Here is a 23,624-nt window from a genome sequence, read left to right on the forward strand (position 1 = left end):
CCTAACAAGGGCTTTTATTTAATTGAGATTACAAACCTGGCTGGTCCGCGGCCCCTCGGGGGAGGAATCCCGCACGAATACGGGTTTTATTATATCTGATGCTAACACATCCCGAGCATGTAAGAGACTTAAATATACACTCTGGTTAGTTGTAGGTTAGATTAGTAGATAGTTGAGTTTTGTTTGTTTTTTTTCTTCTCGGTTTTTTTTGTTTTGTTTTTGTTAAATTTTGGCTACTGTATATTTGAGCTAATTGTATATCAATGTTTATATCTGAGAGTTTTGTTTATTTTTGTAAACTTGTAAAAATGTTAAATTTCTAATAAAAATATCTATTAAAAAAAGGTGGGTATGGAGAGATTCCAAAAGGGACAACTTCACCCCCACTCCAGAGAGCGGTGTGGATATGGAATGAACTGCGAGGGGCAGTGGTAAATGCAGACACCGTTACAATATTTCAGAGACATTTAGACAGGTACGTGAATGGGAAAGGTTCAGAGGGATGTGGGCGAGGCACAGGCAGATTGGGAAATGTGATCAGCGTGGAGGAGTTGGACACAAGGGTTTGACAACTCAGTGCCGGGTCGTAGATGATCAGGCCCTGGGCATTTTATTGGCCTTTAATCCCAATTTCCCCAACACCCATTGCCGTACTAATACAGATTTCCCTCCGTCCCTCCCTCTCACTTGACCTTGCCCTCCCCACCAGTTTCGGGACACGATTTAGGCCTTCCTTTGTGAAGGCAAAACCAAATGCAGATTTAAAAGAAGAACGGTGAATGGTGAAGATCTGAAACAAACCCAGATATTGGCTGCAGAGCTGAGGCTAAATGAACCAGGCTGTGATATCCATGACAAACCCATCAACTCCCACCGTATCGATGGTGCTACATTCTGCAGTGGGGCTCAGAAATGTCCACCTTTCTCAACCATATTGGCCGTGTCTGATCCATTTCCCATACATCTGCCCTTACCCCCTGGTTGTTCCCCATTCCCCCCAAACCCTCACATTCTACTCCACCAGGCTCTGTGTCCCAAAGGAACAAAAGCTGCCATTTCCCCCACCTCTTGCCATCTCCCTAGTCAGCATTCCACAGGGACTGTTCCCTCCAGTCCACTCCTCCTTCATGACCAACACCTTCCCACAACACCTTCCCATACTACTGCAGGAGGTGCAGCCCTTGCCATTTTTACTTGCTCCCTCCCTCATTACCCACAGTCTCAGACACCTTCCAGGTGAAGAGCAATTTCCCTGCACTTTGTTGAATCTGGTCTACTGTATTTGCTGCTTACAACACAGTCTACTCTACATTGGTGTCCCCAAACACAGACTGGTGACTGCCTTATAAAACACCTATGTTCTGTCCATAAAAACAACTACGCTTGGAGTTGCTTGCCAGTTCAACACACCAGTGTCCCCTGGCCAATGTTTCAGTCTCCAGCATACTGCAGTCAGACTCGATGCAAGTTGAAGAACACCAACTTCCCTTTTACCTGGCGACCGGAGAACCTTCATTGAGGGTGACTATTTCAGAGCATGTCTATGACCCAGCCACTCACCCCAATGGCCACCCTCCAGCAGACAGTCACCCCATTTTCACCCACTCCGTCCCCATTATTACCCATCCTCCTTCTCAGCTTCCCTGTCTTACCAACAATCCCTTTGTCTACCCACTTGTTGCTCTGTCTCCACCTATCTGCTCACTCCTTCCTGCCCCACTCCCTGGCATCACTTATCTACCTGCTAGCACTTCTGAAGAAGGGTTCCTGAACTCGATGTTAACCCCTGTTCACTCTCCACAGATGCTGCCTGACTTGCAGTTTCTCCAGCAAGTTGTGTCTTTGTGCATTACGTATTTAATTGGTCGGTCATCTTTTTTCCTCATTAATTGCCGTCTGACTCAAAGAGACTACACTGGCCGTCACTAAACCTTTCTTTGCACAGCTTTTACAACCAGTTTCTGTGTTCCCCACAAGCTTAATCTCATCTGCTAATTGATTCCTTCACCCTGCTTTGCAGAAATCTAACCTGCTCCCAGTCTTCAGGTCTGATACTTACTTTAGCCAATTTGTATGCCCCCTCCTTGGATGTAATTCCCCCGATTAGCCACGGTTGGACTATCTTTCACATGTGTCATTTCATTGCCCAAGACCAATGAACAAGGGTGACCATTTCCCCCATATACATTTGAAAATGTTTGCCATTATCTACTTCATGTTCCCCAAACCATCATAGTTTCCTCCATTTAAATTCAGGGGCCTAGTCTCTGAATCAACTACATCCCTCTCCACCTTCAATCAGGAATGCTATCACAGAACTGTGCCACCTACTGCTACAGGAACCTTCCCACAGAGATCCTGCCTGAGAGGAGAGTAACTGGTTTAGGGGTGAGTTTTACCTGCAGCAGACGGGTTAGCTTGCTGTCCCTGTAGGGAATCCTGCGCAAGCCCTGGTTCAGTGCATCCACCACTTTACTCAACACAAAGAGAGAGTTGTTGATGGCCCCACTCTCCTTTAGCCTGAGGAATACAGTAAAGCAGCATCATGACACAGTGACAACATCAGCATGTCCCAAGCAAATCCACAAGCTGATCAAATCCTCCTTTTATACCCTTCACTTTATTGTAAAGCAGCAATCTGATACCAACATACATGTAGCTGACAGTTACAAACCCGAGTTTGCGGAAGCATTCAGAAATAAGGGGAGGGCTTTTCGCGAGGGTGTCGATTGGTCACTCAGGACCATTTGAGGGGGAGGAAGACACCAAAGATGAATTCAAAAGGATACAGGCAGCAAGTGAGGATGTAAGAGAATAACAGGAGGGCCTCTCAGGTGTCCACTGCACAGCTGGAAAGGCAGCTGAACTACACTGTTCCTGTGGAGAAGTCTCAAGAGCACATGCATGGCTCGACGCTGTCAGAATTCAGGGAGAAGTTTAGGAATTAGTAGGCAGCTTAAGAATGGAGTTAGTCGAGGAGCTGGGACATGGGAAGAATGCTACCTGTAAGTGAAGGAGTCGGAGAGCATTAGGTTTTCAGATTAGCTGGGAGTGTGAGGACTGGAAACCTCAAAGGAGAATTGGCTTAATGCAGAAGGAACAAGCTCGAAGATGAGAAAGTCCAGGGGTAGTACTGGCTTGGTGAAGCTAGCTGTCAGTGAAGAGCAGGAGCTAAGCTGTTTGCCAAATGTTAATCATGGATGTTAGCTATATGTTACACGTTGTGTACATTTTTGAACATTTGACACTGTTTATCCCATGTTACAACAGAATAACAGTCTTGGGGCTGTTTTTTAAAATTAAAGTATTAATTTGTTTATTTGAAGGTTACTAGGCAGGTGCCCGAACCAGGTCTTGACAAAGTGGCAAATATGGCAGCAAACGTACCGGAGGCCTTCATTCCCAGTCCTGCGATTATCCTCAGATCCTGCCAGGTCAATGAGGTAGAGTTTCCCCGTCAGCTGTCGGAATGGTGCCTCTTTCTGCAGTTTCGTCACCTGCAAAAGAACCAGTATTCGATCAGAGCAAGAATGGTGGCTGAGCTTCCTGAACCAAGCAACGTTCATTCCGGCAGAGGGAGGGACAGGGGTATAGGGAGAGACGGAGAGAGACACAGCACTGGGGGAAAGACAGCAAGGTGGTGGAGGGTGGTTGGGAAGAGTTTGAAGTGGAGTTACACACTATGCACAACTGGAGAGAGAGAGAGAGAGAGAGTGAGTGATCTTTCAGCCTCAGGCCTGAGCAATGTGGTTAAAGCCCTTAATGTAGCACTTACTGATACATCATTTAACAGTATGAAAGAGAGAAGAAGTGTGCTGAGAGGCCACGAGGGTGTGAGCACCAGAAAGATAATTGAAAGAGCAACGAAGGGACCCAACAGCAATGGGCTGCCCTGTCTTAGCTGTACCTTAATCAGAAGCACAGAGTGGCTGCGACTGGATCGACAATTCAACTTGGTGCTGGCTGTGGTCCGTCTTTGTGTGGCTGGCAGAAAGAACTGCTCAAACTCCACGAAGCTGGTGATGCGCTGCTGTGTCAGGTTGGGGATGAAGATATTCTTGTCTTGGTCCTCTCGAATCGGCAAGTCTTGATGCGTGGTCTCCAGTAGATCCAACACCTGAGAGACGTTGGCAATGTTACCATCCTCCAAGAGGCTGCTGGGAGAGTGCAAGGGAACTGTGGGATACGAGGGGGCGGGACCGCACAAGGTGTGTGCACATCCGTGCACGTGTGTGTTTGAGAGCATGTGTGCGCATGTATTGCAGGAATTGAGCACCACAGAGATAGGAGAAGGACCACACATCCATAAACTGGAGCTGTTCACCACACGGGCAGGATGCAGGAGAAAGCATGGCACACTGTGCTCCCAGGGGTGCTGGCTCTTTATGACAATTGGTACTGGTTTTGTGGTCACCATTATTGTTTTATTTCTTGGATTTGTCATTTGTTTGACTAATTTAAGTGGAATCCCCCAGTGCCTGAGGTAGGATTTGAATCTGCATCTTTGAATTAATGTCCCTCTTCCCAACCTAACCAGGACAGCAAAGAAGACTCACCTTCTCCTGGTAGATCTCCAAGTAGGACATGGTCACATTAAATCTCCAGGAAGGTCCACACAGCTGGTCACTCTGCTCCCGCACCATGCGGAATATGTCCAGCAGAGAACGAGGGACCACTCCGGGCTGCTTGGCACTGCCCAGCATGGTGTGGGTCTTACCTATCAATGAGATAAACAAATAAAGACAGGAGAATACAAGTTTGTTATTAATTTTATAGCAACTTGAACTAAGCTTTCTAGTTTAGTACTGAGTAGGTGTTCAGATTCGTTGGGTCTGGATGCTAGGGCAGTTGCTTGCTCCTCCTGCAGAATGTGGCAGGTGGGAGACATGGCACACGTCTCCACTGGCTACGTCTGCGGGAAGTGCACCCAACTCCAGCTCCATGAAAACCGTGTTAGGGAATTGGAGCTAGAGCTGGATGAATTACGGATCATTCGGGAGGCTGAGGGGGTAATTGAGAGGAGTTACTGGGAGTTGGTCACTCCTAAGGCTCAGGATAAGAATGAATGGTTTACAGTTAGGGGGAGGAAAGGGGACAGACAGACAGTGCAGAGATCCCCTGTGGACATTCCCCTCAGCAATAAGTATATCGTTTTTGTGCGAAGATTTGTAGCTCGGGTGCTCGTTGTTGTGGTTCTGTTCGCCGAGCTGGGAATTTTTGTTGCAAACGTTTCGTCCCCTGGCTAGGCGACATCATCAATGCTTGGGAGCCTCCTGCGAAGCGCTTCTTTGGTGTTTCCTCCGGTGTTTATAGTGGTCTGTCCCTGCCGCTTCCGGTTGTCAGTTTCAGCTGTTCGCTGTAGTGGTTGGTATATTGGGTCCAGGTCAATGTGTTTGTTGATGGAGTTTGTGGATGAATGCCATGCCTGTAGGAATTCCCTGGCTGTTCTCTGTCTGGCTTGCCCTATGATAGTAGTGTTGTCCCAGTCGAATTCATGTTGCTTGTTGTCTGCGTGTGTGGCTACTAAGGATAGCTGGTCGTGTCGTTTCGTGGCTAGTTGATGTTCATGTATGCGGATTGTTAGCTGACAATCGATCTGGACCCAATATACCAACCACTACAGCGGACAGCTGAAACTGACAACCGGAAGCGGCAGGGACAGACCACTATAAACGCCGGAGGAAACATCAAAGAAGCGCTTCGCAGGAGGCTCCCAAGCACTGATGATGTCGCCTAGCCAGGGGACGAAACATTTGCAACAAAAACTTCCAGCTCGGCGAACAGAACCACAACAGAGATAGAGGAAGCGGATGTGCTGAAAATTGTGTCAAACATTAAGATTGACAAGTTGCCAGGCCCGGACCAGATTTGTCCTCGGCTGCTTTGGGAAATGAGAAATGTAATTGCTTCGCCACTTGCGAAGATCTTTGCATCCTCGCTCTCCACTGGTGTCGTACCTGAGGACTGGAGAGAGGCAAATGTAAGTCCCCTCCAAGAAAGGAAATAGGGAAATCCCTGGCAATTACAGACCAGTCAGTCTCATACCTGTCGTCTGCAAGGTGTTAGAAAGGATTCTGAGGGATAGGATTTATGACCATCTGGAAGAGCATGGCTTGATTAAATGCAGTCAACACGGCTTTGAGAGGGGCAGGTCATGCCTCACAAACCTTCGAGAATGTGACTAGAAAAGTTGATGAGGGTCGAGCTGTGGATGTGGTGTATATGGACTTCAGCAAGGCATTTGATAAGGTTCCCCATGGTAGGCTCATTCAGAAGGTCAGGAGGAATGGGATACAGGGGAACTTAGCTGTCTGGATACAGAATTGGCTGGCCAACAGAAGACAGCGAGTGGTAGTAAAAGGAGAATATCCTGCCTGGAAGTCAGTGGTGAGTGGTGTTCCACAGGGCTCTGTCCTTGGGCCTCTACTGTTTGTAATTTTTATTAATGAGTTGGATGAGGGGATTGAAGGATGGGTCAGCAAGTTTGCAGATGACACAAAGGTTGGAGGTGTCATTGACAGTATAGAGGGCTGTTGTAGGCTGTAGTGGGACATTGACAGGATGCAGAGATGGGCTGAGAGGTGGCAGATGGAGTTCAACCTGGATAAATGCGAGGTGATGCATTTTGGAAGGTCGAATTTGAAAGCCGAGTACAGGATTAAGGATAGGATTCTTGGCAGTGTGGAGGAACAGAGGGATCTTGGGGTGCAGGTACATAGATCCCTTAAAATGGCCACCCAAGTGGACAGGGTTGTTAAGAAAGCATATGGTGTTTTGGCTTTCATTAACAGGGGGATTGAGTTTAAGAGTCGTGAGATCTTGTTGCAGCTCTATAAAACTTTGGTTAGACTGCACTTGGAATACTGCGTCCAGTTCTAGTCGCCCTATTATAGGAAAGATGCGGATGCTTTGGAGGGTTCAGAGGAGGTTTACCAGGATTCTGCCTGGAATGGAGGGCTTATCTTATGAAGAGGTTGACTGAGCTCAGACTTTTTTCATTGGAGAAAAGGAGAAGAGGGGACCTAATTGAGGTATACAAGATAATGAGAGGCATAGATAGAGTCGATAGCCAGAGACTATTTTCCAGGGCAGAAATGACTAACATGAGGGGTCATAGTTTTAAGCTGGTTGGAGGAAAGTATAGCGGGGATGTCAGAGGCGGGTTCTTTACACAGAGTGGAGAGAGCATGGAATGCGTTGCCAGCAGTTGTGGAAGCAAGGTCATTGGGGACATTTAAGAGACTCCTGGACACGCATATGGTCACAGAAATTTAAGGGTGCATGCATGAGGATCAGTGGTCGGCACAACATAGTGGGCTGAAGGGCCTGTTCTGTGCTGTACTGTTCTATGTTCGACGTTCTATGAGAGGGGATAATGGACAGATCGGAGATGGCCCAGGGAATCCCTTGTGGACTCAACCTGTAAGCCTCTCGATTCGGCCCAGAGATCGTACCCTTTGGTAGTCTGGAATAAAAATACCTCAGACAGTTTAGTTTAATCCCTTGATTTACCAGTTTAACATAACACTGATACCTAGAAGCTAAACTAACTAGGTTGTAATAATCCAGGGGAGTAGGAGATCAGCTCTTCAAGAGCCCTGACAGGGTACTGTGCTGAACGGTCACAAACAGGCTTCCTTTATACAAAAACACTGCATGTTCTTAACTAGACAGATAACAGTGAAGGACAATCATAATTCGGGAGAGAAGTTAATTGATAAGAGTTTCGTTTCGAGGCCAGAATCAAACAGTTATTAATTTCACAAAGGAACAGCCGTGAATGTCCTCACTCAGTGTCCTGTTTACATAGATTCACTGATGTCCTTCATGGCCTTAACCTCCCTGCCTGTCTATTTTCTGGTGTTTGACAATTCAACATTACATTTTAGTCTAAATGTTCAAGGACAGGTTTTAAGGCTGTCGGCTCTCGGAGGGGGGTTGGTCACTAAGGAAAGAGGCAGGACAGTGGACAGTCACTCACTCACTCACCTGCTCCCGTAGGGCCATAGGCAAAGACACTGGCATTCTGTCCATTCAGGACATGGGATAGGATCGGTTTCACTGAATTCACATAGATCTCCAGCTGTGACGTGTCATCACCGTAAAAAGCATCGAAGCTGAGAGACAGGAGGAGGTGAGGTTTAGTACACTGGGAAATGTGCTCTCAGCCCTGCAATAATTTCAAACTCTCCCTTACAAGGCAGTGGAAACAGAGTCCTCAAATTTGTACGCTGGAGGTGGATAGTTTGCTGAACCTTAGAGAGAAACTGGGAAAGTTCTTTCTCCTGAATGGTAGGGTCAGACTCCAGGAGCTACGTTGGAGACACACAACAGATTGAGGGGTTCTCTGATCAAGGTGAGGGGTCCAGCTGTTTCACAGACTGATACATTGATGTTGAATTAGGCAGTAAAGGTCTGTGTGGTTTACAAAGGGGTTTATTGTAAATCGAGGGTTGAGCACAAACACCAAATTCCCACCTTTCCCTGTCCAGAGGCAAACTCTGGAGTGCAGAAGAATCCAACTCCATTTCTTTAAATAAACCAAACTAAAACCAACAACTGCCCATTGGGGTCATTGCAACATCAACCAAAACCAAAGACTAACGACAGAAACGGAATGAAGATAACGTTGGACAGGGAAAACAATGTGCAGCTGAAGAACTTCAGAAAGCTTCAGGACAATCATCATGAACACTTTTAGAACTTTGTTTTACAAAAAGCCATCACCGTTTCCAAATGTAATTTGCCACAGCTGTCCAGCTCAGCAAGTTAAATCAGACAAGTGAAATGCGACTGGTGCTCACAAACACCTCAGTTGTCATCACGTGGACATCCAGGTGCCGATATAAATGTGAAGAGGTGAGCTTGCTACTTACCTAAATGAGGAAGACCTACAAAGCCTTGCTTCCTCTACACCGGATGCTCAAAGATCAGGTATCTGCAGCTGAAGTGATTCCTTAAGAATATGAAGAGAGAGTACAACCTCCCACAACCTGCAGATATGTAGTTAGACTCCAAAAAGGAAGCCAGTACTTTTTCCCCCAAATATTAAAAAAAAAGTGAAACAGAGAAACCCTTCCCCTCCAACCACACACAAGGCACCATCACATTCTAACAAGAGCCCCTCAGGGTTTTGATTACTGGTAATATCCCTACTTAGAGTCAGAGAGATGTTCAGCACGGAAATAGACCCTACGGTCCATCCCATCCATGCAGACCAAATATCCTAACCTAATCCCGTCCCATTTGCCAGCATTAGGCCCATATCCCTCCAAACCCTTCCTTTTCATATCCCCATCCAGATGCCTTTTAAATGTTCCAATCGTACCAGCCTCCACCACTTCCTCAGGCAGCTCATTCCATACATGCATCACCCTCTGGGTGAAACAGTTGCCCCTTAGGTCCCTTTTATATCTTTCCCCTCTCACCCTAAACCTCTGCCCTCTAGTTCTGGACTCCCCCACCACAGGGAAAAGACTTTGTCTATTTACCCTATCCTCACCCCTCATGATTTTATAAATCTCTATAAGGACACCCCTTCAGTCTCCGATGCTCCAGGGAAAACAGCCCCAGCCTGTTCAGCCTTTCCCTATAGCTCAAACCCTCCAACCCTGGCAACATCCTTGTAAATCTTTTCTGAACCCTTTCAACTTACCCAACATCTTTCTGATAGGAAGGAGACCAGAATTGCACGCAATATTCCAACAGTGGCCCTAACCAATGTCCTGCACAGCTGTAACATGACCTCCCAACTCCTGTACTCAATATTCTGACCAATAAAGGATAGCATACCAAACGCCACCTTCACTATCCTATCTACCTGCAACTCCACTTTCAAGGAGCTATGAACCTGCACTCCAAGGTCTCTGTTCTACAACACTCTCGGACCTTACCATTAAGCGTATAAGTCCTGCTAAGATTTGCTTTCCCAAAATGCAGCACCTCACATTTACCTAAATTAAACTCCATCTGCCACTTCTCAGCCCATTGGCCCAGCTGATCAAGATCCCATTGTAATCTGAGGTAACCTTCTTCACTGTCCACTACACCTCCAATTTTGGTGTCATCATCTAACTATACCTCCTCCGTTCACATGCAAATCATTTCTATAAATGAAGAAAAGTAGCGGGCCCAGCACCGATCCTTGTGGCACTCCACTGGTCACAGGCCTCCAGTCTGAAAAACAACCCTCCACCACCACCCTCTGTCTTCTACCTTCGAGTCAGTTCTGTATCCAAATGGCTAGTTCTCCCTGTATTCAAGAAGATCTAACCTTGCTAACCAGTCTCCCATGGGGAAATACCTTACTGAAGTCCATGTAGATCACGTCCACTGCTCTGCCCTCCTTCGGGACCAAGAGGCCTGGGTTCAAATCCCACTTGTCCCAGAAACTTTTATTAGCACCTCTGAGCAGGCGGATTACCAAACATTGAACCAAATACTAAAATGCACAAGCAAAAAGTAAGAAAGAGCATGTTAAGGTCAAAATGCTAGTGGATGGGGAACTGATGAGCCCCAGCCAGAAGCCAGCTCTTAAATACAACTTCCTCCTGATCAACTCTGCAGCTATTCCGGCATACCTTTTGAACAAACGTCACTTCCAGGCCAACACTCTCTCTGGACAGAGGCGAAGGGATGAGTCTGCTGGCTTGCAACGCAGAGTGATACCAACAGCATGTCCCGATCTCTCTCCACAGGAACGTTTTCCCAAGCCCCCACAGCCCAGCCCAGAGAGACCAGGTGCTTCGGGATTAAATTTCAGCTGCCAAGTCTCCACCCTACCCACCTATCTATTTCTCTCTATCCCACTGTATCCTTTGGCCATCTTAGGATGGGGAGGAGGGGGTTTATCACTGCTGAGTGTTAACTTGGATCTCTGCAATTGTGCTCTGTTCTGACCTTACAGCCACATCAATCCCAGCCAGGAGGTGGTGGGATGGTGGCCATGGGTCTGTCAGTGTAGGACACTCACTTGTATTGCATGGACTCTGTCCGGCTCCTCCAATTCACAAGCTCCAGCGAGCAGGTGTCCAGGCCACGCACACAGGGGCCCTGCTGCTGCTCATCGTCTGTGGACTGGTAGGGTCGGAGCCGGACCACCACCTGCACCCTGCGACGGTGATGGGAACTGGCCATCTTCCTAAAGGGCTGCACATCCGCAGAAGGTAGGTTAGACATTGTCAACTGCACTGGATGGAGAAAGGGAGAAAAAGATAAAAACAGTTAATAATAGGGTCATTACTGCTGAGGGAGAGCTTGTTGGATGTGGGTCTCACTGGCTGACCCACCATTTACCAACCATCTCTCATTGCCCCTTGAGTGTGTGGATGTGGCACCAGTCAAGTTACTTTGTTCAGGATGGGGGTCAAGCCTCAAGTGTGGAGCTGTGCCCATCCAGACAAGTGGACAGTCTTCTATCACACTCCCACCTTGTGCCTTGTAAACATTAGACAGGCTTTGGGGAAGTCAGGAGCTGAATTACCTGCTGTAGGATTCCCAGTTTCTGATCTGTTCGAGTAACCGCAGTATTCATATGGAGAGTCCAGTTCAGTTTCTGATAAAAGGTAACCCCCAGGATGTTGGTAGCAGGGGAATTCTATGATAGCAACACCAGCAAAAGTCACGAGGCAGCGGTTAGATTGTCTCCAATAGGAGAGTCATTGCCTGGCACTTGTCAGCTCAAACCTGAACAGAATCCAGGTCTTGCTGCTTCTGGACTGCTTCAGTACCTAACAAGTTGTGAATGCTGCTGAACATCGTGCACTCATTGGCCAACGTCCCCACTTCTGACCTTACAGCGGAGAGAAGGTCAGCGATAAAGCAGCTGAAGCTGGTTGGCTCCAGGGCATGATCCTCTGGAGGTCCTCCAGGCATCTCCTGGAATTGAGAGGACTGACCAACAACCACAACTGGCCTCCTATGTGCCAGGGAAGTTCTCCATCCCCATTGATTCCAGTTTTGCCCAGGCTCCTTGATGCCACACTTGGTCAAACATGTCCTTGGTGGGGTGTGGGTTGGCAGTGCCTTGAAAGCAGGGTCACAGGTAAACAGGGTGGGGTGAAGGCAGCATTTAGTCCAGGGGTCATGGCGTCCTGTACATGGCATCAAAATGGGTGGTGTGGTGAACAATGAAGAACAACAGGACCTTGAACACATTGGCAGATGGAGTTTAATCTAGAGAAGTGTAAGATGTTGCATTTTTGGAAAGGCAAACCAGGGCATGACTTATGTACTCAATGGTGACGCCCTGGGAGTGTTACCTTGGGGTGCAGGCTCATTGTTCCTTGAAAGTAGAGTCGCAGTAAGATCGGATAGCAAAGGCAGAGTTTGGCCAACCTGCCTTTATTGGGCAGGATATGGAGTATAGAAGGTGGGAGGTCACCTCACAGCTGTACACTGGGACATTGGTTTTAGAAGAAGGGGGAAAGGGGAATCTGATTGAAACTTACAGAATACTGACCAAACTGGACAGAGTGGATGTCGGGAAGATGTTTTCATTGGCAGGAGAGACTGGGACCCAAGGGCACAGCCTTCGAGTAAAGGGAAGAGCCTTTAGAACAGAGATAAGGAGAAACTTCTTCCAGCCAGAGAGTGGGGAATCTATGGAATTCATTGCTACAGAAGGCTGGGGAGGCCAGGTCATTGGGCACATTTAAATCAGTGATAGATAAGTTCTCGATTGCCAAAGGGGATCAAAGGTTACAAAGAGAAAGCAGGAAAAATGGGGTTGAAAGACCATCAGCCACGATCAACCGACACAGCAAATTCTATGGGCCGAATGGCCTAATTTCTAATGCAGTGTTCGATTCTGGTCTCCCTGCTCCAGGAAGGATATTGCTCAACTTGGAGAGGGTTCAGTAAAGACTTACAAGGATGCTGTTAGGGTTTGAGGTATGGGAAGAGGCGGGGGGGGGGGGGTGGCAACCTGTTTTCCCAGGAGGGTCAGAGGGTGCAGGGTGACCGTATAGAGGTTTATAAAGGTCACAGGGGTCACGTATGGGGTGAACAGTCAAGCACTATTGCCCAGGGAATGGTGAGGGGAGGCCAAAACTAGAGGGGCTTAGGTTTGAGGTGAGAGGGAAAGATTAACAAGGATGTTGGAAGGTTTGAGTTTTAGGGAGAAGCTGAGGGCTAACCTTCGAGAGAGGAGTATAGGGTCATGGATAAGGTGAAGGGTCAAGGTCTTTTCCCTCAGGATATGGTGAGGGAAGACAAAATTAGAGAGAATCCTGAGGGACAGGATGTACATGTATTTGGAAAGGCAAGGATTGATTCAGGATAGTCAACATGGCTTTGTGTGTGGGAAATCATGTCTCAAACTTGACTGAGTGTTTTGAAGTAGTAACAAAGATTAATGACGGCAGAGCAGTAGACACGATCGATATGGACTTCATTAAGGTGTACGACAAGGTTTCTCATGGGAGACTGATTAGCAAGGTTAGATCTCATGGAATACAGGGTTAACTAGCCATTCGGATACAGAACTGACTCGAAGATAGAAGACAGAGGGTGGTGGTGGACGGTTGTTTTTCAGACTGGAGGCCTATGACCAGTGGAGTGCCACAAGGATCGATCCTGGGTCCTCTACTTTTTGCCATTTACATAAGTGATTTGGATGTGAGCATAAGAGGTACAGTTAGTAAGTTTGCAGATGACCCCAAAATTGGAGGTGTAGTGGACAGCAAAGAGGGTTACCTCAGATTACAACAGGATCTGGACCAGGTGGGCCAATGGGCTGAGAAGTGGCAGATGGAGTTTAATTCAGATAAATGTGAGGTGCTGCATTTTGGGAAAGCAAATCTTAGCAGGACTTATACACTTAATGGTAAGGTCCTGGGGAGTGTTGCTGAACAAAGAGACCTTGGAGTGCAGGTTCATAGCTCCCTGAAAGTGGAGTCGCAGGTAGATAGGATAGTGAAGGCATTTGCAATGCTTTCCTTTATGGGTCAGAGTATTGAGTACAGGACATTGGTTAGGCCACTGTTGGAATATTGCATTCAATTCTGGTCTCCTTCCTATCAGAAAGATGTTGTGAAACTTGAAAAGGTTCAGGAAAGATTTACAAGGATGTTGCCAGGGTTGGTGGATCTGAGCTACAGGGAGAAGCTGAACAGGCTGGGGCGGTTTTCACTGGAACGTCAGAGGCTGAGGGTTGACCTTCTAGAGGTTTACAAAATCACGAGGGGCATGGATAGGGTAAATAGACAAAGTCTTTTCCCTGGGGTGCGGGAGTCCAGAACTAGAAGGGCATAGGTTTAGGGTGAGAGGGGAAAGATATGGATTACTTACAGTGTGGAAACAGGCCCTTCGGCCCAACAAGTCCACACCGACCCGCCGAAGCGCAACCCTACATTTACCCCTGCACCTAACACTACGGGCAATTTAGCATGGCCAATTCACCTGACCTGCACATTTTTGGAGTGTGGGAGGAAGCCGGAGCACCCGGAGGAAACCCACGCAGACACGGGGAGAATGTGCAAACTCCAAACAGTGAGTCGCCTGAGGTGGGAATTGAACCCGGGTCTCTGGCGCTGTGAGGCAACAGTGCAAACCACTGTGCCACCGTGCCGCCCACAAAAAGAGACCTAAGGGGCAACTTTTTCCCCCAGAGGGTGGTCCGCCAGAGGATGTGGTGGAGGCTGGTACAATGATAACATGTAAGAGGCATTTGGATGGGTGTATGAATAGGAAGGGTTTGGAGGGACATGGGCCGGGTGCTGGCAGGTGGGAACGGATTGGGTTGGGATATCTGGGCTAGCACGGACGGGTTGGACCGAAGGGTCTGTTTCCGCGCTGTCCATCTCTGTGACTCTAGAGGGGCACAGGTTCATGGTGGGAAGGGGAAAGGTTCACAAGGATGTTGGAGGGGGGAGGCTGAGGGATGACCCTATGGAGGTTAATAGGGTCATGGATAAGGTGAAAGGTCAAGGTATTATCCCTCAGGGGGTGGGGGGAGGGGACAAAACTAGAGGCACAGGCTCATGGTGACAGGGGGAAAGGTTCACAAGGATGTTGGGGGGGGGGGGGGGAGGCTGAGGGATGACCCTATGGAGGTTAATAGGGTCATGGATAAGGTGAAAGGTCAAGGTATTATCCCTCAGGGGGTGGGGAGAGGGGACAAAACTAGAGGCACAGGCTCATGGTGACAGGGGGAAAGGTTCACAAGGATGTTGGAGAGGGGGAGGCTGAGGGATGACCCTATGGAGGTTAATAGGGTCACGGGGGGGTTCAGTGGCCAAGAACCAGAGGGTCAAGGGTCAAAGGTCAAACATTTGGAAAGGAACAACTTTTTCTCGCGGAGAAAGTACAAAGAGCTGCCAGAGGAAGTGATACAATAAATAACACCGCGAAAAGGCAGAGTTTGCGGCCCGTTTTTACCTGTTGGCTGCTATTTGTTTGAACTCCGCTCCGAACACAACGAGCCTCTTCCCGCGTCCTAACCGCCGCCCGATTTAAATCTGATCAAAGCCCCGCCCCCTCCCCCGAGCGCGGGCGCCTCGTCCTATTGGTCCTCCGCCACGCCCTTCACAGCGCCGCCGCCTCTCATTGGCCGGTCGGCGGAGGAACGCCCCTTTTACCCGTGGCCGGCCCCTGCCTCCGGGTTGGTCCGGGCGCCGGCCGGCCCTCTTTCCGATTGGACGGATGGCCAGCCGCTGATCACGTGTCGGGGCGGCCATTGGCCAGTGGTCAGGTGGTGCCTGTGAGATGTTGACGGATCCGGGCCGTTAGCTGCCTCCGTGTGTGTCCTGGACCGGCCTGACCTGGGGGTTTGTACACGGCCTGGGGGGGGTTTGTACACGGGACATGGGGGGGGATTGTACACGGACATGGGGGGGGTTTGTACACGGGACATTGGGGGGGTTTGTACACGGACATTGGGGGGGTTTGTACACGGACATTGGGGGGGTTTGTACACGGACATTGGGGGGGTTTGTACACGGACATTGGGGGGGTTTGTACACGGACATTGGGGGGGTTTGTACACGGACATTGGGGGGGTTTGTACACGGACATTGGGGGGGGTTTGTACACGGGACATGGGGGGGGATTGTACACGGACATGGGGGGGGTTTGTACACGGACATTGGGGGGGGTTTGTACACGGGACATTGGGGGGGGTTTGTACACGGTATTGGGGGGGGTTTGTACACGGTATTGGGGGGGGTTTGTACACGGTATTGGGGGGGGTTTGTACACGGACATTGGGGGGGGTTTGTACACGGGACATGGGGGGGGTTTGTACACGGACATGGGGGGGGTTTGTACACGGTATTGGGGGGGGTTTGTACACGGGACATTGGGGGGGGTTTGTACACGGGACATGGGGGGGGATTGTACACGGACATTGGGGGGGTTTGTACACGGACATTGGGGGGGGTTTGTACACGGGACATGGGGGGGGATTGTACACGGACATGGGGGGGGTTTGTACACGGACATTGGGGGGGTTTGTACACGGACATTGGGGGGGGTTTGTACACGGGACATGGGGGGGGATTGTACACGGACATGGGGGGGTTTGTACACGGACATGGGGGGGGTTTGTACACGGACATGGGGGGGGTTTGTACACGGACATTGGGGGGGTTTGTACACGGGACATTGGGGGGGTTTGTACACGGACATTGGGGGGGGGTTTGTACACGGACATTGGGGGGGGGGTTTGTACACGGGACATTGGGGGGGTTTGTACACGGACATTGGGGGGGGATTGTACACGGACATTGGGGGGGGGTTGTACACGGACATTGGGGGGGGGTTGTACACGGACATTGGGGGGGGTTTGTACACGGTATTGGGGGGGGTTTGTACACGGACATTGGGGGGGTTTGTACACGGGCATTGGGGGGGATTTGTACACGGACATTGGGGGGGATTTGTACACGGACATTGGGGGGGTTTGTACACGGGTATTGGGGGGGGTTTGTACACGGGCATTGGGGGGGGTTTGTACACGGACATTGGGGGGGATTGTACACGGACATTGGGGGGGGTTTGTACACGGACATTGGGGGGATTGTACACGGACATTGGGGGGGGTTTGTACACGGACATTGGGGGGGATTTGTACACGGACATTGGGGGGGATTTGTACACGGACATTGGGGGGATTGTACACGGACATTGGGGGGGGTTTGTACACGGACATTGGGGGGATTGTACACGGACATTGGGGGGGGTTTGTACACGGACATTGGGGGGATTGTACACGGACATTGGGGGGGGGGATTGTACACGGACATTGGGGGGATTGTACACGGACATTGGGGGGGGTTTGTACACGGACATTGGGGGGGATTTGTACACGGACATTGGGGGGGATTTGTACACGGGCATTGGGGGGGGTTTGTACACGGGCATTGGGGGGGATTTGTACACGGACATTGGGGGGGTTTGTACACGGGTATTGGGGGGGGTTTGTACACGGGCATTGGGGGGGGTTTGTACACGGACATTGGGGGGGATTGTACACGGACATTGGGGGGGGTTTGTACACGGACATTGGGGGGGATTTGTACACGGACATTGGGGGGGTTTGTACACGGGACATTGGGGGGGGTTTGTACACGGGCATTGGGGGGGATTTGTACACGGGCATTGGGGGGGGTTTGTACACGGACATTGGGGGGGTTTGTACACGGACATGGGGGGGGTTTGTACACGGGTATTGGGGGGGGTTTGTACACGGACATTGGGGGGGGTTTGTACACGGGACATTGGGGGGGATTGTACACGGACATTGGGGGGGTTTGTACACGGGACATTGGGGGGGGTTTGTACACGGGCATTGGGGGGGATTTGTACATGGGCATTGGGGGGGGTTTGTACACGGACATTGGGGGGGATTGTACACGGACATTGGGGGGGGTTTGTACACGGACATTGGGGGGGATTGTACACGGGCATTGGGGGGGGTTTGTACACGGGCATTGGGGGGATTGTACACGGACATTGGGGGGATTGTACACGGACATTGGGGGGGGTTTGTACACGGACATTGGGGGGGGTTTGTACACGGACATTGGGGGGGGTTTGTACACGGACATTGGGGGGGGTTTGTACACGGGACATTGGGGGGGGGTTTGTACACGGACATTGGGGGGGGGTTTGTACACGGACATTGGGGGGGGTTTGTACACGGACATTGGGGGGGGTTTGTACACGGCCTTGGGGGGGGGATTGTACACGGACATGGGGGGGGGATTGTACACGGGACATTGGGGGGGTTTGTACACGGACATTGGGGGGGGATTGTACACGGACATTGGGGGGGGGTTGTACACGGACATTGGGGGGGGGTTGTACACGGACATTGGGGGGGGTTTGTACACGGTATTGGGGGGGGTTTGTACACGGACATTGGGGGGGTTTGTACACGGGCATTGGGGGGGGTTTGTACACGGGCATTGGGGGGGATTTGTACACGGACATTGGGGGGGATTTGTACACGGACATTGGGGGGGTTTGTACACGGGTATTGGGGGGGGTTTGTACACGGGCATTGGGGGGGGTTTGTACACGGACATTGGGGGGGATTGTACACGGACATTGGGGGGGGTTTGTACACGGACATTGGGGGGATTGTACACGGACATTGGGGGGGGTTTGTACACGGACATTGGGGGGGATTTGTACACGGACATTGGGGGGATTGTACACGGACATTGGGGGGGGTTTGTACACGGACATTGGGGGGATTGTACACGGACATTGGGGGGGGTTTGTACACGGACATTGGGGGGATTGTACACGGACATTGGGGGGGGGGATTGTACACGGACATTGGGGGGATTGTACACGGACATTGGGGGGGGTTTGTACACGGACATTGGGGGGGATTTGTACACGGACATTGGGGGGGATTTGTACACGGGCATTGGGGGGGGTTTGTACACGGGCATTGGGGGGGATTTGTACACGGACATTGGGGGGGTTTGTACACGGGTATTGGGGGGGGTTTGTACACGGGCATTGGGGGGGGTTTGTACACGGACATTGGGGGGGATTGTACACGGACATTGGGGGGGTTTGTACACGGGTATTGGGGGGGGTTTGTACACGGACATTGGGGGGGGTTTGTACACGGGACATTGGGGGGGATTGTACACGGACATTGGGGGGGTTTGTACACGGGACATTGGGGGGGGTTTGTACACGGGCATTGGGGGGGATTTGTACATGGGCATTGGGGGGGGTTTGTACACGGACATTGGGGGGGATTGTACACGGACATTGGGGGGGGTTTGTACACGGACATTGGGGGGGATTGTACACGGGCATTGGGGGGGGTTTGTACACGGGCATTGGGGGGATTGTACACGGACATTGGGGGGATTGTACACGGACATTGGGGGGGGTTTGTACACGGACATTGGGGGGGGTTTGTACACGGACATTGGGGGGGGTTTGTACACGGACATTGGGGGGGGTTTGTACACGGGACATTGGGGGGGGGTTTGTACACGGACATTGGGGGGGGGTTTGTACACGGACATTGGGGGGGGTTTGTACACGGACATTGGGGGGGGTTTGTACACGGCCTTGGGGGGGGGATTGTACACGGACATGGGGGGGGGATTGTACACGGGCATTGGCGGGGGGATTGTACACGGGCATTGGGGGGGGTTTGTACACGGGCATTGGGGGGGGTTTGTACACGGCCTTGGGGGGGGGATTGTACACGGACATGGGGGGGTTTGTACACGGACATTGGGGGGGGGATTGTACACGGGCATTGGGGGGGGGGGATTGTACACGGGCATTGGGGGGGGGGATTGTACACGGGCATTGGGGGGGGGGATTGTACACGGGCATTGGGGGGAGGGGGGATTGTACACGGGCATTGGGGGGGGTTTGTACACGGACATTGGGGGGGGGGGATTGTACACGGGCATTGGGGGGGGGGATTGTACACGGGCATTGGGGGGGGTTTGTACACGGGCCTTGGGGGGGGGGGGATTGTACACGGGCATTGGGGGGGGGGATTGTACACGGGCATGGGGGGGGGGATTGTACACGGGCATTGGGGGGGGGGGGATTGTACACGGGCATTGGGGGGGGTTTGTACACGGACATTGGGGGGGGGGATTGTACACGGGCATTGGGGGGGGGGATTGTACACGGGCATTGGGGGGGGTTTGTACACGGACATTGGGGGGGGGGGATTGTACACGGGCATTGGGGGGGTTTGTACACGGACATTGGGGGGGGGTTTGTACACGGACATTGGGGGGGGTTTGTACACGGACATTGGGGGGGGGGGGGATTGTACACGGGCATTGGGGGGGGATTGTACACGGGCATTGGGGGGGGATTGTACACGGACATTGGGGGGGGTTTGTACACGGACATTGGGGGGGGGTTTGTACACGGACATTGGGGGGGGTTTGTACACGGACATTGGGGGGGGATTGTACACGGACATTGGGGGGGGGATTGTACACGGACATTGGAGGGGGTTTGTACACGGACATTGGGGGGGGATTGTACACGGACATTGGAGGGGGTTTGTACACGGACATTGGGGGGGGATTGTACACGGGCATTGGGGGGGGATTGTACACGGGCATTGGGGGGGGGATTGTACACGGACATTGGAGGGGTTTGTACACGGACATTGGGGGGGGGTTTGTACACGGGCATTGGAGGGGTTTGTACACGGACATTGGGGGGGGGTTTGTACACGGACATTGGGGGGGGGTTTGTACACGGTATTGGGGGGGTTTGTACACGGTATTGGGGGGGTTTGTACACGGGCATTGGGGGGGGGTTTGTACACGGACATTGGGGGGGGATTGTACACGGACATTGGGGGGGATTGTACACGGACATTGGGGGGGGTTTGTACACGGACATTGGGGGGGGGTTTGTACACGGACATTGGGGGGGGATTGTACACGGACATTGGGGGGGGGTTTGTACACGGACATTGGGGGGGGGTTTGTACACGGCCTTGGGGGGGTTTGTACACGGACATTGGGGGGGGTTTGTACACGGCCTTGGGGGGGTTTGTACACGGACATTGGGGGGGTTTGTACACGGACATTGGGGGGGATTGTACACGGTGTTGGGGGGGATTGTACACGGTGTTGGGGGGGATTGTACACGGTATTGGGGGGGGTTTGTACACGGTATTGGGGGGGGATTGTACACGGACATTGGGGGGGATTGTACACGGACATTGGAGGGGGGTTTGTACACGGGACATTGGGGGGGGGTTTGTACACGGTATTGGGGGGGTTTGTACACGGTATTGGGGGGGTTTGTACACGGTATTGGGGGGGTTTGTACACGGGCATTGGGGGGGGGTTTGTACACGGACATTGGGGGGGGATTGTACACGGACATTGGGGGGGGATTGTACACGGACATTGGGGGGGGTTTGTACACGGACATTGGGGGGGGGTTTGTACACGGACATTGGGGGGGGATTGTACACGGACATTGGGGGGGGGTTTGTACACGGACATTGGGGGGGGGTTTGTACACGGCCTTGGGGGGGTTTGTACACGGACATTGGGGGGGGTTTGTACACGGCCTTGGGGGGGTTTGTACACGGACATTGGGGGGGTTTGTACACGGACATTGGGGGGGATTGTACACGGTGTTGGGGGGGATTGTACACGGTGTTGGGGGGGATTGTACACGGTATTGGGGGGGGTTTGTACACGGTATTGGGGGGGGATTGTACACGGACATTGGGGGGGATTGTACACGGACATTGGAGGGGGGTTTGTACACGGGACATTGGGGGGGGGTTTGTACACGGACATTGGGGGGGGATTGTACACGGACATTGGGGGGGGGTTTGTACACGGGACATTGGGGGGGGGTTTGTACACGGACATTGGGGGGGGGTTTGTACACGGGACATTGGGGGGGGTTTGTACACGGGACATTGGGGGGGTTTGTACACGGACATTGGGGGGGTTTGTACACGGACATTGGGGGGGTTTGTACACGGACATTGGGGGGGGTTTGTACACGGGACATTGGGGGTTTGTACACGGACATTGGGGGGGGTTTGTACACGGACATTGGGGGGGGGATTGTACACGGACATTGGGGGGGTTTGTACACGGACATTGGGGGGGTTTGTACACGGTATTGGGGGGGATTGTACACGGACATTGGGGGGGGATTGTACACGGACATTGGGGGGGGATTGTACACGGACATTGGAGGGGGTTTGTACACGGACATTGGGGGGGATTGTACACGGGCATTGGGGGGGTTTGTACACGGACATTGGGGGGGGATTGTACACGGGCATTGGAGGGGGTTTGTACATGGACATTGGCGGGGGTTTGTACACGGACATTGGGGGGGATTGTACACGGGCATTGGGGGGGTTTGTACACGGTATTGGGGGGGTTTGTACACTGACATTGGGGGGGATTGTACACGGTGTTGGGGGGGATTGTACACGGTATTGGGGGGGTTTGTACACGGTATTGGGGGGGGATTGTACACGGTATTGGGGGGGATTGTACACGGACATTGGGGGGGTTTGTACACGGCCTTGGGGGGGTTTGTACACGGACATTGGGGGGGTTTGTACACGGTATTGGGGGGGGTTTGTACACGGACATTGGGGGGGGGGTTTGTACACGGCCTTGGGGGGGGGGTTTGTACACGGACATTGGGGGGGGTTTGTACACGGCCTTGGGGGGGGTTTGTACACGGACATTGGGGGGGTTTGTACACGGACATTGGGGGGGTTTGTACACGGTATTGGGGGGGGTTTGTACACGGACATTGGGGGGGGGGTTTGTACACGGCCTTGGGGGGGGGTTTGTACACGGACATTGGGGGGGGTTTGTACACGGACATTGGGGGGGTTTGTACACGGGACATTGGGGGGGTTTGTACACGGACATTGGGGGGGATTGTACACGGACATTGGGGGGGTTTGTACACGGTATTGGGGGGGTTTGTACACGGACATTGGGGGGGATTGTACACGGTGTTGGGGGGGATTGTACACGGTATTGGGGGGGATTGTACACGGTATTGGGGGGGGGTTGTACACGGTATTGGGGGGGGTTTGTACACGGACATTGGGGGGGGTTTGTACACGGACATTGGGGGGGTTTGTACACGGGACATTGGGGGGGTTTGTACACGGACATTGGGGGGGGGGTTTGTACACGGCCTTGGGGGGGGGGGTTTGTACACGGACATTGGGGGGGGTTTGTACACGGCCTTGGGGGGGGGGGGTTTGTACACGGTATTGGGGGGGTGTTTGTACACGGACATTGGGGGGGGGATTGTACACGGTATTGGGGGGGGGGTTTGTACACGGACATTGGGGGGGGGTTTGTACACGGACATTGGGGGGGGGTTTGTACACGGACATTGGGGGGGGTTTGTACACGGACATTGGGGGGGGGGTTTGTACACGGTATTTGGGGGGGGGTTTGTACACGGGCATTGGGGGGGGGTTGTACACGGCCTTGGGGGGGGGGGTTTGTACACGGGCATTGGGGGGGGTTGTACACGGTATTGGGGGGGGTTTGTACACGGCCTTGGGGGGGGGGGGGTTTGTACACGGACATTGGGGGGGGTTTGTACACGGCCTTGGGGGGGGTTTGTACACGGACATTGGGGGGGGATTGTACACG

General features: G+C 52.0%; 2 protein-coding genes across 2 annotated transcripts in view; one reads left to right on the top strand and one right to left on the bottom strand.

Annotated features, from left to right (window-relative positions):
• The window catches only part of kif22 (kinesin family member 22), a 31,239-nt gene extending 15,798 nt beyond the window's left edge, over positions 1–15,441 (bottom strand). Inside the window, exons 1-7 of the mRNA XM_087981809.1 lie at positions 15,379–15,441; positions 10,973–11,189; positions 7,990–8,117; positions 4,557–4,717; positions 3,908–4,117; positions 3,388–3,497; positions 2,400–2,520 (exon numbers count right to left, since the gene is read on the bottom strand). Of these exons, the coding sequence (XP_087837935.1) occupies positions 2,400–2,520; positions 3,388–3,497; positions 3,908–4,117; positions 4,557–4,717; positions 7,990–8,117; positions 10,973–11,178 (936 nt within the window). The 5' untranslated portion in view covers positions 11,179–11,189; positions 15,379–15,441. The remainder of the gene's footprint in view (positions 1–2,399; positions 2,521–3,387; positions 3,498–3,907; positions 4,118–4,556; positions 4,718–7,989; positions 8,118–10,972; positions 11,190–15,378) is intronic.
• Positions 15,442–15,674: 233 nt separating this feature from the next.
• Positions 15,675–23,624, top strand: part of pagr1 (PAXIP1 associated glutamate-rich protein 1) — a 29,374-nt gene continuing 21,424 nt past the window's right edge. The window contains exon 1 of the mRNA XM_087981921.1: positions 15,675–15,767. The gene's annotated coding sequence lies outside the window, so the exon portion shown is untranslated. The remainder of the gene's footprint in view (positions 15,768–23,624) is intronic.

This window comes from Chiloscyllium plagiosum, unplaced genomic scaffold (assembly GCF_037043375.1).
Source record: "Chiloscyllium plagiosum isolate Xiang-an unplaced genomic scaffold, Cpla_swu_hap1 HiC_scaffold_41, whole genome shotgun sequence".
In the NCBI taxonomy this organism is placed as follows: Eukaryota; Metazoa; Chordata; class Chondrichthyes; order Orectolobiformes; family Hemiscylliidae; genus Chiloscyllium; species Chiloscyllium plagiosum.